Source organism: Alternaria incomplexa (genome assembly GCF_024043165.1).
Source record: "Alternaria incomplexa strain BMP 0042 chromosome Unknown scaffold_12, whole genome shotgun sequence".
Taxonomy (NCBI): domain Eukaryota; kingdom Fungi; phylum Ascomycota; class Dothideomycetes; order Pleosporales; family Pleosporaceae; genus Alternaria; species Alternaria incomplexa.
The window spans coordinates 1132318-1147949 of NW_026249861.1; the positions used below are offsets into that span (position 1 = coordinate 1132318).

Here is a 15632-nt window from a genome sequence, read left to right on the forward strand (position 1 = left end):
ACTCACCTACATAGAGAGATGTTCACTCCAAGAGAGAAAGCAACGCCACCACCTGAGTAGGTTCCAGCAGCAGATGCTGAAGGAGCCTGAAAGATTGCACTAAGGTGCACAGTGCGTGAATCCCACAAGGTCCTTTACCAGGTAGCGCCCACACAGATACCTAGGTATCTCATAGCGAGATGAGATCCTCTATGAACGATGCTGCACCACCACTGTTGACCTGAGCTTCAGCGACAGGAACCACGTTGCCCTTGACCGGTGTGCTACTCTGCACCACGACATCATCTGCTACAACCCATTCGGCGACGTACAGATCCACCCTGTGCATAGCATTAGTCAACCCACATAGGTTGGCCCTCTCGCCCGCTTGGATGCACTCCTCCTTCTGACAGACATGCGCGTTGACGCAGTTCAGACTGCGGCATCCGCTTCCCTTGGGACATGGCATACCGAGTGCTCTGTACTGTAGAACACAGTAGACTTCCCAAGCCAAAGACGTACCGTGCAGTAGCTTGCAATCCTCCGTGATGCAATGTCCACGTAAGTGGAAGTCAATACAAAGGCCGTGGATATCCTTGCGGTTCTTGTATGCCTGCAGTTCTCCAGGTGTAGGGAGGCGTATCTGGAGGTCGAGCCGCTGCTTCGCCAGGTTGATGGGGACACGGCCGTTGCGACCTTGCGTTGGTAGAGGTGACGTAAGAGGAAGCGCGACCGGTGGTTGACTGACCGAGTTGACATCGGGGCGGCTCGTGGCTGATACGGCAGCAGCATACGTACTTGGACCCTGTAATTGGTGTCAGTAAACTATATCTCTCTATGTTGTGTGACTTACCGGAGGTGTGATCTGTCTCCAAGAAGACTCGCTGGAAGCGGGCTTGGTCGTAGTGGTAGCACTACTCAAGCTCACCGGGCCTGCTTTGAAGACTTTGTGAAAGGATATCGAAGGGAAACCGAGAGTTCGAATAATCTCGTCAGCAATTGAGCCGGTAATCAGCGTGATCCTATGCTTCTGTCCGGTATACAGCTCTAATTCGCTATGATACTTTGGTGATCCCGCTGCGCCGAAGAAAATATGCTTGCACGGTTCGCCATATAAAGCTTGAGGTTTTCTGAAAGCAGGCACGTCAGTATTGAACAGCCATCGTGAGAGTATGATCTTACCGACGATCTTGATCGACACATGACCAGTATCGCCCGCGTCCACAAAGTCAATGAGAGGGTCGACTCTGGTGAAATCAGCAAAGTGAGTGGCAAGCGACCTAGGGCCTGGATTCGCAAGGTTGTCTGCGGCGGCACGGCTTGATAGTGACTTGAGACATGCGAAGACCTTGATCACGACGTGGTACTTGTTTCGTGCGACGGCAGGCAGCATAACTGCGACCCGCTGGCGCACAACATCGCGAAGACGCCTTGCAGTCTCCGCGCCACCAGCTGGCCTGTTGCGATACAACTCGGCGTGAAGCTGCAAGAATGTTAGATTGTGGTATCAGATTTCGACGTGACGCAATACCTTGTGGCTTGTGCCATCAATGAGAACCAGCACGATGGCACCGTCGCTTGGGGCGTCGATGTTGGCCACAGTAACTACGCTAGCTGCTGAAGCAATTTTCGATTCCACCTGAATGCGCTCGCTCGCATCGTTGTACTTCTTCAAGTACAGACCGTACTCGGACGTCACAGTCTAGCAGCGCGGGCCTGTTAGTTATCAAGCACCAATGGTAGCGGGTGAGGAGATGATACCGCCAATGTTCTCTGTAGCGCTTGACCTTCGGCGCGCAAGTTAAGAAGCTCTGCTTCCTGCTTCGCTGACGTGATTTGTGCTGCCATTCTGGGCGATCCGAAGGAGCAACGCTGTGCTTGAATATAGTACACAAAGAAGTCGACGAACAAGACTTGCGCGACTCTAGAGAAGGAAGGAGAGTCAAGAAGAAGCGAGAGACTGAGACCAAGATGGAATTGTCCCAAAGCGGAAGGAACGCGAGAGAGCAAACGCTCAGACTTCACCTTCACCTCTCACCTCCAGTACACTAAGTGCCAAGGATCAGAAGCGGCATGAAATTACACCTGATGAAGAATAGAACGCGCCTTTGGATCAGACTGGGACCTAGTTTTAGGTCAGGTTGGTCGTTGACGTTATATTTTGGTTTGCGTGATAGTTTTGTCATGCCATCTCTTCCGCACACTCCTCTATGCAACCACATCATTAGCCTCCTTCTCCCTCCTTTGCTCCTCCTTCTTCCCCAGCTTGCCCGAGCTCTTGTGAATACCCTCAATCACCTGCTTGATCTCCTGCAAGAATCGATCAACCTCCTTCTCCGTACCCACCGTTATCCTCAAGCAGCCCAGACAACCGTGCTCCTTGCCTCTGAACCGCACTACCACGCCCTTCTCTTCCGCCAAACCCTCATACACCGCCAGCGCCGTCTCATTCGATGGCTTGCCACCTTGATCCGCCGGCGCATCGAGTATCTGGTAGAGCAGGAAGTTCGACTCCACACCGCCGTGGAGCTTTCCAATGCCCGGGATCTTGGGTAGCTCTTCGATCAGCCTATCACGCTGCTTGACGATGAGGTCCTTGTGACTTTGCATGACTTGCAGATGCTTCGGGCTCAGGGCGGCGCGCGCGATCTGGCTCGTTGGGTTGGGGATGTTGTAGGGTGCCTTCATGTTGTTGAGAATCTGCGCGATCGCTGGGTCTGCGAAGGCAGCACCTAGACGAATGCCTGCGAGACCAAAGGCTTTTGAAAGTGTTTGCATGACGACGAGGTTGGGCCATTCAGCTACCCACTCTGCCAGACTTGTTCCATCAGGCGCGAAGTCGATGTATGCCTCGTCCACTACTACGACACCGTTCCATGGGTGTTCTAGTACCTTTTGTATGTCCTCCTTCTTGAGTAGCTTTCCAGTTGGGTTGCCTGGCGAACACAGATACGCCAACTTTATCCTCTTGTCCTCATCCATGGCCTTCAGTATCGCGGGAACGTCGAGATCGAAGCTTGGTGTTTGTAGGGGGATCTTGGCCAGCGCGACGTCGTTGACTTGCGCGGAAACGCTGTACATGCCGTATGTGGGTGGACATGTCAAGATCTTCTCCTTGCCGGGGACGCAGAAAGCGCGGATGAGGGCATCGATCGCTTCGTCTGAGCCGACACCAACGAAGAGGTTGGCGGGTGTTATGTTCTTGGAGGTGTGGGTGTGGGTATTTCGGAGGTTGCAGAGGAGCTGCTTGAGTTCTTCTTGGTGGCTATAGCAGGTCGTCAGCACGCGCAATGCAAGAGGTCGCGGTGTGCATACGGATCTGGGTATCGGTTCAGGCCAAGCAGATCGACATCAATCGCAGAAGATGAGTCGGACGTGCCATTGACATTTGCGCCAGGCAGCTTGCCCTCGCCATTCAATTGTAGCCCTGGTCCATATGCGTTCTCGTTTGCGTCGAGGAGGATGTTGGTGCCGTCATCTTTGTAGTCGCTACGCGTCGTGAGCTGGGTACCGCGGTAAGAGTCATGGATATTCACCTACTCGCGCGCGCATCGGTACGGCTCCAAAGCGAGAATGTTGGATCGCGCGCATTTCTGCAGATCGAATGCCGTGTTCTTTGCGACCATTGTGGGTGTGGTTGGTGGATGAGAGAGATTGGGAGTTGGAATGGAGGACCGCTATGTCCAGTCGAAGTTGGTGTTCGCGGGGAACTTTTTGTTTCGCGGGGCGGGACGCGGCGATGTCGGGAGTCATCACATCATCGGAGAACTATTTTGATTGATCCAACTTCGAGGCTAATTCATAGGAGCTAGTTCTCGGCGCAGGTGAATATGTCCATTTTCGGGTGAACTGTTTACGTTTGGTGGGCGAATATGCAGTCGAAGCTGTTGGTCGAATGACATAGTACGTGAACTGTGGTACAAGCTCTCAAGCCAGGAGGTCTTCACAAGCTGTTCATACTACGATCAGAATACAATAGAGATGCCTGGTGTACTTCAGTAGGGTACCAAATATCCTGCGTAATCCGAAAATGTCTTGAGGACCTCCTCAGCCATGCGTCAACAGTGGCTTCGCAAACCACATACAACGTAGTACGCACCTAGGTCGTCCAATGGAATACATTACAAGTGCTGATAGTCTAGCCTCGAGTCTTTGTGGGTCTGTAATACATAGGCTTGATTTGATCTAGTCAATCTTGGTCCAACTTTTCCCTGCCCGATTTCCTGACTCGTATGTTTCCAAACTTCTCTCAACCACACCGGATGCCAAAAATTCTCTACATATTGTTTTGATTTGCCCTCTTCTACATCAACCTCCGATATGGTCTAGTGGCTAGGATTTGCCGCTCTCATCGCAGAGTAAGCTCGCAGCCTCACAGCAGCGCAGTGCCGGCAAGGCCCGGGTTCGATTCCCGGTGTCGGAAACAGTTTCTTTTTGCTATTCTACATGTTATGTACAATGTAGGAATGTATTAGAACCATTCCAATTGAACAGAAATGTGATTCCATGCTTTTTGCCAAATCAAGGTACCTACACATCACCCACATCAAGCCTGTCACTCTCAACATTCACCCAGACGTTTAGAGAGCCTTTCTTTTACTCTAGCTAATTACTACTGTATTGGGGAAGAATGGTGGTTGATAACTGTTGGTTTGAAAAAGCGAAAGTGCGGTTTGGCTATGCGGCATCCTCTTGGTTCTCACGATGGCCCCAGTCTGAAAGGCAGGCACATGATCTCAATAGTCAAATGTCGCGTTAGCGGTCTATCAACTCTCTCTCGCGCAATATAGTCACGAGAGCTCTCTCGCGTTCGTTTCCAATATTTCAATCTGCACAGCGAATTGCTGCGTCCCCTCCTCTCCACACCTAGGTATGCGTCATTGATCCTGTTCCCTCTGCGTACCGTCCAATTCCACGGGTGGCCCCGGAATAATCATCACACTCCCTGAACCTGCTTCTACTGGGTTTGAGGTACCGTCTGTCTCAGCTCGCCATTTCCCACCCATGAACTGCTTCATCCCTTTTGAACTTCCTTCCATTTCTGAAACATCTGGGTACTCTAGACGTTGGCGTTGCTTTCGTCTTCGCCAAAGATACAGGAGAATGACGATGCTAGATATGACGAATATGCCTATCCCGATAGCTATTCCAGCTATAGCTCCGGGGTTCAGACTGGGACTTTTGTGGTTGGAGTCGCTAGATGAAGGAGCGGGTGTCGAATTCGTATTGTTCGATGGGGTGATGTTTGGATCCCCAAACTCGACTTTCATTACTAATGCTAGCGACGATGCGTAATCGCTCGGAAAGCTAGACAGATCGCTAGACTGCCACCATATCGTTGCTGGCACTGCCCAGGCTATACCAGATAATACCTCACTCCGCGGTTGTCGCAAGATAGTCCGCGCGGAACAGTGTGACGTTGTGGTATCATATGCAGATATCGTCAGATTCGTGGTACAGAGTCCGACTTCGCTCAACGTAGTTGTAAAGTACGTGAGGACTTGCATAGGAGAGTTTATCACCCTCCGACAGTTATTCCAAGGCTGAGAAATCGACATACCCCTGGATGTAGTTGTCAGACGGAATGATCCTCATTATTCATCGAATGGGGAAAAATACTCATCGCAGCATGTGGCCTCCCATCGTACAGAACCTTGGAAGTGTACTTCGGTGATTTGATCCATAGTCTGACCGGACGTACATCTCCCAGGACTGTATTGCGGGCCTGCCCTGTAGGGACGACAAGCGTCGTAGTAATCACTCGCCACGCCATAATCAATTGTTTCGCCTTCGTATGACGGTGGAATGTATCCGCTCGAGATGATCGCTGGCCCACTTACTCGAGGGTCCATCAACCATTGCGAGCAGTAAGGCTACATAACCATAGAAAGAAGCGACCAGGACGTTCCAGACCGCGCACCGCTGGCCCCAAGAGCTTACCACCCAGAGCCCTTTGCATGTTGTTCAACAAATATAGCTTAGTATCGCTTCCAACCCATCGGAACCGCCACTTCGTTTGTGACGAAAGAAGGAGACTTGATCGGTGTTAGAGAGGCGAAGTTATGCAGTACCACCCCTCTAGCCTCAGCGATTCGTGCTGTGGTATAGTGCTGACCCCCACATAGCCTCCCGAAGAGACAAGGCAAAAGTAAGCCAACACCCGACCATAAGGACTATCTCATTCTTTCGATTCATTGCTGCTAAAACAGCTGTTCTTATGAGTATTGATCGGATTGCGGGTTGCAGTATTCATCGAGATTGGAAGAAAGAGAAGGAAACCCCACCAAAGTAGCAGGGTAGTGGCATGCATACTCACAAGATAAGTGCAAAGTGAAGACGATAAGTTGTATTGAAGTCGGCATCGACTTTCTAATCCACACACATCATCCGCTCCACCCATGTCGCGTTCAACTTACATCTAGTTGGGCGCACCAGTGCCTCGCGGACGATGCGCCACAGCGCGATGTCTCTGCGGCTCTTCCCTGTACCTATCAAAAGTCAGCTTCATCCTCGACCAAGCACCTCAATATCAACTTACTTCTTCACAATCCTCTCAATAGAATCCAAGCCCTTCTCCAAAACATCCATCCTCGGTCCGTAGCTCAACCTGACAAAGTGATGGCACGGCGAATCGAACAGATCCCTACGACGGCTAGGGTTCAAGTCGAAGAAGATACCAGGCACAACGATGACCTTCTCCTCAAGACAAGCCTGGAAGAAGTTCAAACCGTCGTTGATACCCTCAGGCAGGTTCGACAGATCGAGCCAGAGGTAGAAGGTCGAGTTGGGCATGTACGGGAACTTGAAGCCAATTTCCTGGAGACGGCCGATGACGAAATCGCGCTTGGTGCGGAAGTGCATTTGCAGTGCGCGCATCTCGTTGCGGACGCGGGGTGGTGAGAGCATCTCTACGGCGGCTTCTTGGAAGGGCACGTTGCAGCCTCCGTCGAGGTAGGAACCGCAGGAACCGATGGCTTGTATGAATTCCTTGGGGCCGATGACCCATGCTACACGCCATCCAGGGAGGCGGAAGCGCTTGGTAAGTCCATCGATGATGAGCACGTCGTCCTCGTCTACGTCTTCGACGTTGTCGGCGGCGGAGATGACGGTGCCGTCGCAGTTGGTTGTGTAGTTGTATCCGCAGTAGAACTCGTCCATGATCAGGGTCGCACGGTCTCGGCAGATGTTTTGGATTTGTGCGAGTTCGGGGTTGGTGACCTAGTTTGAGTCAGTGTAAGCCTCACAACAGTTCACAGAAACGGCTACGAACCATTTGGCCAGTTGGGTTTCGCGGGTTCGATGTGAGGATAACAGAGGTACCACGAGCGATTTCCTCAGCGATCTTATCGGGAGACATGTGGTATTGATCGGCCTCGCCCAGGGGAACGGGAATAGCAGCGATGTTACGGAAAAGCGACAACATCTCGTTGTACGCAGTGTAGTCTATCCTCGTTAGCACCAGCCATAACCCGCGATTCCAATCTGAACATACCAGGAATGAAGAAGCCCAAGTAGCAATTACCCAACACAGCAGCAATACGGATCAAACCCGCACGTCCACCAGGCACAATACACACGTTCTCCCATGTGTACTGGCTCTTGCGCCACTTGCGGTGGTGCTCGTTGTATAGTGTCGCAACCGCCTCTCTCAGCGGCCTGATACCAGCAGTTGGGCCGTATTCTCTGCCATGAGCGCTGATATCGACCTCCTTTGGCCTCTCGAAGCAGCCTTTGATGCTATCGTCGACTTCGGGCGCACCCTGACCTAGGTTCGCCCATTCTTCGGGGTGTTCGAGGAAACCGTGCTTGTAGGCTTGTTCGGATGTCCAGACGACACCAGTGGAGGCGCGCGTGGCGTCGAGACCGGCGTGTGGCTTGTGGCCCTCGTGCGACTGGCGGAATTGACGATGGATAGAGGATCCGAGTTCTACGACAAGTTAGTACTTGCCGCATACAACATGTGTTCTTCCCAGCTTATAGAGACCTGATTCGTGTCTGGTATGCGACATGGCTGCGAAAAACAGCACGGGGGGACAATGCGCGATAAGAAAGGCGGCTAAAGAGGCTCAAGCAACTCCAACGAGACTCTCCAAGGAAGCGCAAAAGTTGGAGGAGGTCCGATAAGAACCCCTAGCGGTCACGATCGGAACATCGAGAACCGAAAAGCTCCCAAAAGCCCATCTTAAGCAGCGCGCCCCCAATTTTCTCAGATCCACTTCCATTGGGTTGTACACCTCAGGAATGACGTAGCATGGGCAATCGCGGGAGGAACCAACGGGTAGATACGTACCACTCTCGCTAGGATCCTTCGAACTCGAAAAGCGCCTCTGCGAGAACGCGCCCTTGAGATGACTGACTTTGTCTGCTGAGAAAGACATCGTGTGTGTAGAGTTTGGTGGTTGCGCGAAATCAAGCTTTGCCTAGCTTTCGATGATGGAGGGGTGGGTGCGCAGATCTGCGTAGTGGGGTGTGGAAGGAAAGACGGCACACGGGAGGATGTTCGCGATAGAACAACGTGAACTCTAGAGGATGAGGGGCTCAAGAAGATCGATCGAGGGGAGGTTCAAGGGCCAGATAATATGTGTATGTAGGGTAGGTAAGGCGCATCGGCCCTTTATAACTCGCCGTACGAAGTAAACACGCGTGTCGTGGTGCCCTCTCGCACGCCGCTCGCACGCCAGGTAGGGCATCCACCCACAAACGCATGCATGCACGCATCCACAACTGCACATGTGCGAGCTGCGTTGGTAGCTAGCCCAATGCCGTATGTAACATTCCTTCTTCCGCGTCCTGCTTCAGCCACCGGGGATAACACAGACATGCCTTGCGACGTTGCTCAGACAATTCCCAATCCCTAATCAATTGCCTCACGGAGATGATGGAGGCTTACGTCTCGGATCGGCGCGTGCCTTTAGCCTCTAGATCACAAAGGTCCTCATCCTGGGTTCACTTGTTCTTCACCGCTTGACGGTATACGTAGCGTACGGTAGTTAGTGCTGCCGACCGCATCGAGGCCGATGTAAGAACTTAGTCCATGCCACATGGGACGGATATGCAGGTCGGCATTGGCGTGGAGAAGACGCCATGCACGACGAGCGACACCGAAGGCCAGCCATGCTTGCTGCCCATGCAGACCCCTCCAAAGGGGTGGCCAAACAACCCCCTGTCAGCTTACGCCTCAGCACCGCCAGATGTCACAGCTGCAGCTGCAAATGTCATCACCGATATGAGGCTTGTAACACTGGTCGCTGATCCGCTGTTCCGTGGCGCCCAAGGGGAATAATGCCTCACCCAGCCACAGTGGCAGCCCTACGATCGTGGGCCCACTCATGTTTCCTGCCCACGGTCCTGGCAGTCGGTTCATTGAACGACCCGACTATTTCCGATATATCTTCGTTCTGAGAAACCACGCAAAAAAAGACTTGAGACGAGTTTCAGCTTACGAATAACACAAGTGATACGGAGTAAAAATATCCATTCCTATATACAGACATGCAAAATTACTCTCATCATATTCCTACAGCAGCACCGCCTAACTGAAACCCAAACACAAGGAAAGGACATTGCACAAAACAAACAGCAAACTACTCTACAGGCTCATCCTCAAGCAACTGCTTAAAGCTAAACGGTTCAAACGCCACACCATCACCGATGAAATGCTTGCTCATAGCCTCGACCCAGTGCAGACGCAGCGAATGCAACATGGCACTTGTACCCTCCATGACACACAGCACAGCAACGGTGAGTGCGAACCAGAAGTAAAAGACAAAGACCATGATGAAGGCGCCGCCAACGCCGGTGAAGGCGAACGCGTTCTTCATGGTCATTTCCCAGAGGACGATGGACAGACGTTGGTGGGCAAGGGAGAGGGCCCAGAGACGGAGGTACGAGGCTGTGTGGGAGACGCAGTTGAGGCAGAATTCTGAAAGAGGGTGTTAGTAGATGTTGCAACAGGTGGAGTTGGGAAAACTTACCGATGGTGTGAATGACCTGGTGGATCATGACTTCACTGAACTCAAACTCCTCGTGGTCTTCGCCGTGGCCAATGTCCTGGGTAATCATGGCAATGCCGTCGTCGTCGTCTCCGTAGCTATCACGTCCGTTGACATGACCGTTCTCATCATCGTCGTCGAGCGCGCTGACTCGCGAGTTCTCGCCGATGCCGCGGTAGCCCATGGCGCGAGCCTTGTTGTGCTCGTAGCGGAGGTAGAACGGCTTGAGGAAGAGCAGGACAGGAACGCAAGCAAGCGCCAACAAGAGGAGAACCACTTGGATGCCAGCTTGACCAGGGTAGAGTGGCTGGGTGCCAGCCTCGAGTGTACCGGGGCTCAAGAACATGTAGATCAACATGTTGAGCAGACTGGGCGGGCTCTCGCCACGCGCAGGCCAGTCAATGCACCATTTGTACACAATGGTAAAGGCGAGGTAACCGAAGATGGACTGGAAGAAGATCATACCGGGAACGAAGTTACCCCAGATGTCAATCTTGGTCTTGAAGTAGCGAGCGTTGACAAGCGACCACATCAGGGAGAAGGTCATGTGGGTCCAACCGAGCAAGATACTGAGCTTCATCTTGTAACTGTTGGAGAACAGCAGGTCATTCTCGGTGTCGTGCCAGCGGTAGTCCAGACCGAAGGGGTAGGTGTAACCTTCAACGCGGCTCGAGGTTGGGCCCTTGCCGTCGTTGTCCCACACCCACATAGACTTGAACCAGGGCAGTCCGAGAGAGAAAGCGTCGCAGTAGAGAAGACCGGTGTAGATGGAGAAGAGACCCATCATGAAGACGATGTAACGACCGTAGAACATCATGGAGAACAACTCATCGAGCTTGCTGCGCTCAAGTCGCTTCTCGAAGTAAATCATGGCGCAAGCTGCGAGAAGCATAATGACACCGTGTCCAGCATCACCGAACATGACAGCGAACATGAAGGGGAACGTAACGATGGCTGGCAGCGCAGGGTTGACCTCGCGGTACTTGATTGTTCCGTAGGCATCGATGATGGTCTGGAAACCCACTGTGAACCTGTTCGACTTGAAGTATGTCGGTGGCGTCTTAGTGGTCTTGATCTGGTTGACAATGGTGGGTACTGACAGGCCAGCACGCTCGTTGACATCTGACAGGGTCGACTTGATCAGACCTAGCGAGTTAGTAGGGGCCCATGCCTCAGCAATGAGCGTCTTGCGCTGGTGGTCGTAGGAAAATTTGTTCAGCGTCTCATAGGTAGCCTTCTCTTTCTTGATGACGACCATCCAAGCTGCGAGGTTGCGTCCTATCGCGGTCAACTCGGCATCGAGGGTGGACTTGGTGTTCTTCAGGACGCTAGCCAGGTCACTCAGGCGGGTGTTGACTTCGCGAATCTGGTCGCGGCGGAGTTCGCTGTTCTCGTCGACGCTGTAGAGGTCGGCGCCGAGCGACTCTGAGATCTTGCGGATCTTTGCGATGATCTCTTTGCCGTGCGCGAAGATGATGAAGACGTTCTTGTTGGTTTCCTCGTTGTTCTCCGGGTTGATGATGGCCTCGGGGATCTCCGACTGGTTCATGTACAAGTTACCGCGGAGAGTACGCCACAGGATGCGCTCGAACGCGGCAATGCGTTCGCGGGGAATGACACCAGCGACGAAGCCGATGTTCATGACGGTGAAAGAGCGCTCGGCACCCGTGTCACCCTGGCCGTTCTGCTCAACATCCTGGAGCAGCGGCGCGTCGTCATCATCAACAGAGTCCCTAATCTGCTCAGTCTGGCCACGGGCCCGGTCGAAGAAGCCACCAGCCTCTCTCAACACCCATCGCCACTCTGTGAGCTCCACCTCGCGCTTCTTCAGGGTCTCGTAGCTCTCGTTCAACGAAGAGATTCTCTGCTCCAAGCTCTGGCTCTTGTCCGCAAGCTCGTCAATCTCGGAGGCGGAAGGCGCAGTGAAGGGGTTGTTGAAGTCGTAGATGGAGCGCATCGAGATGTCCGACTTCTCCATCTGGGCGCGAAAGTAGCGGAGCTGGCGTTCCACGTTATCGAGGCGGCGAATCTCCTGGGTGAAAGTACGTTGGAAGGCGGTCGTATCGGCGTTGAGCTAGCACATCTTGTCAGCTTCCCATGCCATCACATCCGTCCCAGAGCTGCCAGGGAAGCTCTAGGACATGTCTGCCTATGCTCACATCTCTAAAGTCCATGACACCAAGCTCTCCGAGGCCTGAGACGACCTCGCGGCCAATCTCGTTGGCAATGTACAGCTGGGTCAAGGACATGTCCGCGGAGCGGAACATGGTGTCCTTGTTGGGCGCCATGATGGCGGATCGGGAGACAAGACTTCGGGGGAGGTGTGCTTGTCCCGGAATTCGATGGGGGCGGGTTATGCGAGATGGAGGTTGATGGAGCGAGAGCTGCCTCGAACGCCTGCGCGATGATGATGCGGCGAACCCAGTGCCAGCTCTTAGCGTCTTGACGCGCCAAGCCCCGCTACTGCATCCATGCCAACCACACCCATTCACCATCTAAAAGCAATTCACACGCAATACAAGCAATACAATGAGGTCTGATGTTGTTCGCCGTCGCGAGGTCGTGGTGGTGAACCCAATATTTATTTATCTAAGTAGTTGACGAGCAACAAAGCCTTACACAGGCATTCGCCTACTTGACGTCCCTCCAACCCCGATACATTGCTGCTTGCCATAATGCAAGAAGCCAGGAGAAGACCGGAATATCAGATAACGAGGAATCAAAGTTTAGCTTTATTAGGACAGAGTAGAAATATCCAGACTAAGAAAGATACAGCCACCGAACGCAAGACGCAGAACACCATGCAAACGTAAGCAGATCATCTCTTGTGTAAAGGAGCCACATCGTAAGCAGCTGAGAAAAGACCGATACCCGCCAGTACATTTGATAATATGAATGTTTTTGTGTCGCTTGCTGTCGTGACCGAGGGAAAGAACCAAGTTACGCTGTCGAATGTGCTTCGCCTAGAACACCAAATATCCCAATCAAAAGCCAGATGCGCCATGCTCGACTGCAAGGAAGGAACTGTATAGTTGGACGTAACATGTCGAAATGCAAAACCGATAATCAGAGCGATTGTGAGATGGGACATGGGTGGCAAGGATCTAGTCGTCTATTGTTGCGGGTAGAATGTCGCGGGCTGCATTTGCTGTGGGTAGTAGTAGGCGCCGTCCGGACCAGGTGTCATCATGCCTCCCATCCCAGGAACGGCATAGCTAGGCTGAGCATAGTTCTCTACGGGCGGCGCGGGGTAAAGCTGGGCGGAATCCACGTAGTATGTCATGCCGTTTTGCTCGTAAGCCACCATGTTGGGAGGGCCAGCAGGTGCTGGTGGAGCCGCGGGAGGAGGAGGAGGAGCAGACACCGGCATGACATAGCCAGGCTGCTGGGCACCAGGAACGAACATTGGCACCATGCCGGCAGGAGCCATGTATTGGGGCTGGGCGCCGTTTTGAGGATAGTAGTATCCCTGTGGCACAAAGGCTTGTGGCTGGAAGCCAGGCTGCGCGTAAGGCTGGAATGCGGGAGCGTGGATGGCTCGTTCGGGAATGTTGGGTGTGCCGGTTGACACTTGGCTTGGGTACGAAGGGTGACGTCCATGCTGATAGTATGGCTGCTCGACCGCAGGAGCAGCTCCATTGATGTGCGCGGGAACTTGCTGATGGAAGGGTTGCTGCTCTTGTTGTTGCGGGGGGTTGAAGCTCATAGATGCAGGCGATTCGATACCAGCAACAGAGACAGTCTTCTGCGGGCGGGGCTGGTGCATCGGAAGTGAACCCTGCCAGTTCTCCCGGTAGGTAGGCTTCTGTGGAAGAGGGTAAGGTGGCTGCACAGCGCCGTTCGTGGGCGAGATCATGGACGGTCCATTGGGCATCCGAGGGCCGCCAGGCGGGAGGCGCACGACAGGACGACTGGGATCAACGAAGCCACCGTTACGTGACATGATGGAACCAGCCGGAGAGACGAGATTGTCCCGGCCCATCTCGCGTGCAATAGACGACCGCCTGCTCATGGCTACACTTGGCGAGTATACACTGCCTCCGTACGCGCTTGTCCGTCTGCTTGAGAAGCCTCCGCCAAAGGATCCAAATCGACCGCGACCCCGGCCGAAGCCTTGCTGGTTGGGTCGAAGGGCCCTTGGGATGAAAATGAACGAGCGCTCTGTGGTGGGGAAGATATAACGCGGTGGAGCCGGAGGTAGGGATATGCGGACTGGCTTGTCGCGGCGGAGGGGTGGCCGGTGGTTGGGCAGACGAGTGTGCGACTTTATGGGGACGTTCTGGAAGTGTATAGGGCCCTTCATGTTCGGCAGGAAGACGCGTACCATGGCATTGTGCGTATGCGTCGTGGTGGAGAAGTTGCGAGCTGGCGGTGGCTTTTGGCTAGGACCTGGCGGCACTCTCGATGCGAACATGGGACCATTGGAAGGATGGTGTCCGGCGTGAGCGTGAGAGCCGGGCGCGTTGACTGTCTCGTGCAGGTCGTGCTGCCAGGGGGAATCCGTGGCTTCCTGTGGCTGCGGCCGCATGCTAGAACATGTGTTAGTTGAACGTCTCCTTCTTGCTCTCCGGGTCTGTACGTACTTGGCTGGGGAAAAGGGCCCGCCGATGGGAGCACCCCGCCCACGCCCACGGCCTGCGGGCCTGAAGCCATTCTGGCCGGGAGCATGCCGTGAGTCGTGCATGAAGAAGGCGCCGCGGTTGGGGATGAAGGCGGGATCCGAGTCGCGCTTCTTCTTGTACTCCTCATGCTCCCGCCGCCGCCGCTCCGCCAGCGTCTCTGCCCGCGATTGCGGCGCACCAACGGCGGGTGCGGCTTCCACTGCTGCCACGCCCGTCTCGAAGTCGACCACTTCCGCCTCCTTTCCGTCCTCGCCAATCTTCAGGCCATTCATCATGATCTCCGTTTCCTTCATGGTGGAGAAGGCCACATCGGAGCGGGCGATGGGCGGCGATGATTGGCGATTGCTTGCATCCTGCCGGGCCTTTGCATCACGCGCCCCGTTTGCTTTCCGCTTGGGCTTTCCTTGTGTGAGGGAGGGCGCGCTATCGACTTCGCTCAGGTCGCTGTTGTCGGCGTCGGCGTCCTCGTCGACATCGCTCAGCAGGGAAGCGTCGCTCTGCGAGTCGTCGGCAAGGGTCGCCACTGACTGGCTCTCATCCTCGTCATCTGTCCGCCTGCGACGCGCGATGTTGGTGGTCCTCTTGCGGGCGGGAGCCATGATTGCGGGGTCTGGGTAGTGGCGGACGATGGAGGCGCGATGTGGTGGGCGTGGGGTGGTCGTGGATCGGCTCGTGTACGGCGGAGCGATGACTCGGCAGCGGAGGAGGTCCGGGAAGAAGAGGCCAGCGACGTGGAGAGCGCCGAGGGTGCGGGTCCAGAGGGGGCAGCGAGTGCAGCGATTGCGGTCGTGATGGGCGAGGGCGAGTGTTGGACGGAGGGCTGGAATCGGATCGGCCAAGGTTGGATGATGTCTGATGCCTGTGAAAAGATATGACGGAGCTTGCCGTTGCGGGAAAGCCTGGTCAGCGCGGAACCGGTTGATGCGCGCTACTCCACAACAACACGTCTCAGAACCAGAACAAAGCTGATGATCAGGCACAGAATGGTGCGGAAAAGACAATGATCAAAAGGAGGGCGCCGAGTGCCTCACTCGTTTAC

The 15632-nt window shown here is 54.2% G+C and overlaps 5 protein-coding genes and 1 non-coding gene across 6 annotated transcripts; 1 reads left to right on the forward strand and 5 right to left on the reverse strand.

Moving 5' to 3' along the window:
- Positions 1–169: 169 nt before the first annotated feature.
- On the reverse strand, positions 170–1142 carry J4E90_008259 (uncharacterized protein; the record flags this gene model as incomplete). Its single annotated transcript, XM_051437789.1, has 2 exons — positions 170–784; positions 1137–1142. The coding sequence occupies 2 exons, from the start codon at positions 1140–1142 to the stop codon at positions 170–172; spliced, it is 621 nt and encodes a 206-aa protein (XP_051288600.1).
- A 1045-nt stretch (positions 1143–2187) lies between these two features.
- Positions 2188–3605, reverse strand: J4E90_008260 (uncharacterized protein; the record flags this gene model as incomplete). Its single annotated transcript, XM_051437790.1, has 3 exons — positions 2188–3244; positions 3295–3468; positions 3520–3605. The coding sequence occupies 3 exons, from the start codon at positions 3603–3605 to the stop codon at positions 2188–2190; spliced, it is 1317 nt and encodes a 438-aa protein (XP_051288601.1).
- Positions 3606–4293: 688 nt separating this feature from the next.
- J4E90_008261 lies at positions 4294–4402 on the forward strand. The gene has a single exon. It is a non-coding gene; the product is annotated as a tRNA-Glu (tRNA).
- A 2111-nt stretch (positions 4403–6513) lies between these two features.
- J4E90_008262 (uncharacterized protein) lies at positions 6514–8357 on the reverse strand (the record flags this gene model as incomplete). Its single annotated transcript, XM_051437791.1, has 4 exons — positions 6514–7197; positions 7250–7422; positions 7472–7906; positions 8270–8357. The coding sequence occupies 4 exons, from the start codon at positions 8355–8357 to the stop codon at positions 6514–6516; spliced, it is 1380 nt and encodes a 459-aa protein (XP_051288602.1).
- Positions 8358–9563: 1206 nt separating this feature from the next.
- VPH1 (H(+)-transporting V0 sector ATPase subunit a) lies at positions 9564–12259 on the reverse strand (the record flags this gene model as incomplete). The annotated part of the gene is made up of 3 exons (XM_051437792.1): positions 9564–9901; positions 9954–12045; positions 12131–12259. The coding sequence occupies 3 exons, from the start codon at positions 12257–12259 to the stop codon at positions 9564–9566; spliced, it is 2559 nt and encodes an 852-aa protein (XP_051288603.1).
- An 824-nt stretch (positions 12260–13083) lies between these two features.
- On the reverse strand, positions 13084–15192 carry J4E90_008264 (uncharacterized protein; the record flags this gene model as incomplete). Its single annotated transcript, XM_051437793.1, has 1 exon — positions 13084–15192. One exon carries the CDS (start codon positions 15190–15192, stop codon positions 13084–13086), a length of 2109 nt encoding a protein of 702 aa, XP_051288604.1.
- Between the last annotated feature and the right edge of the window lie 440 nt (positions 15193–15632).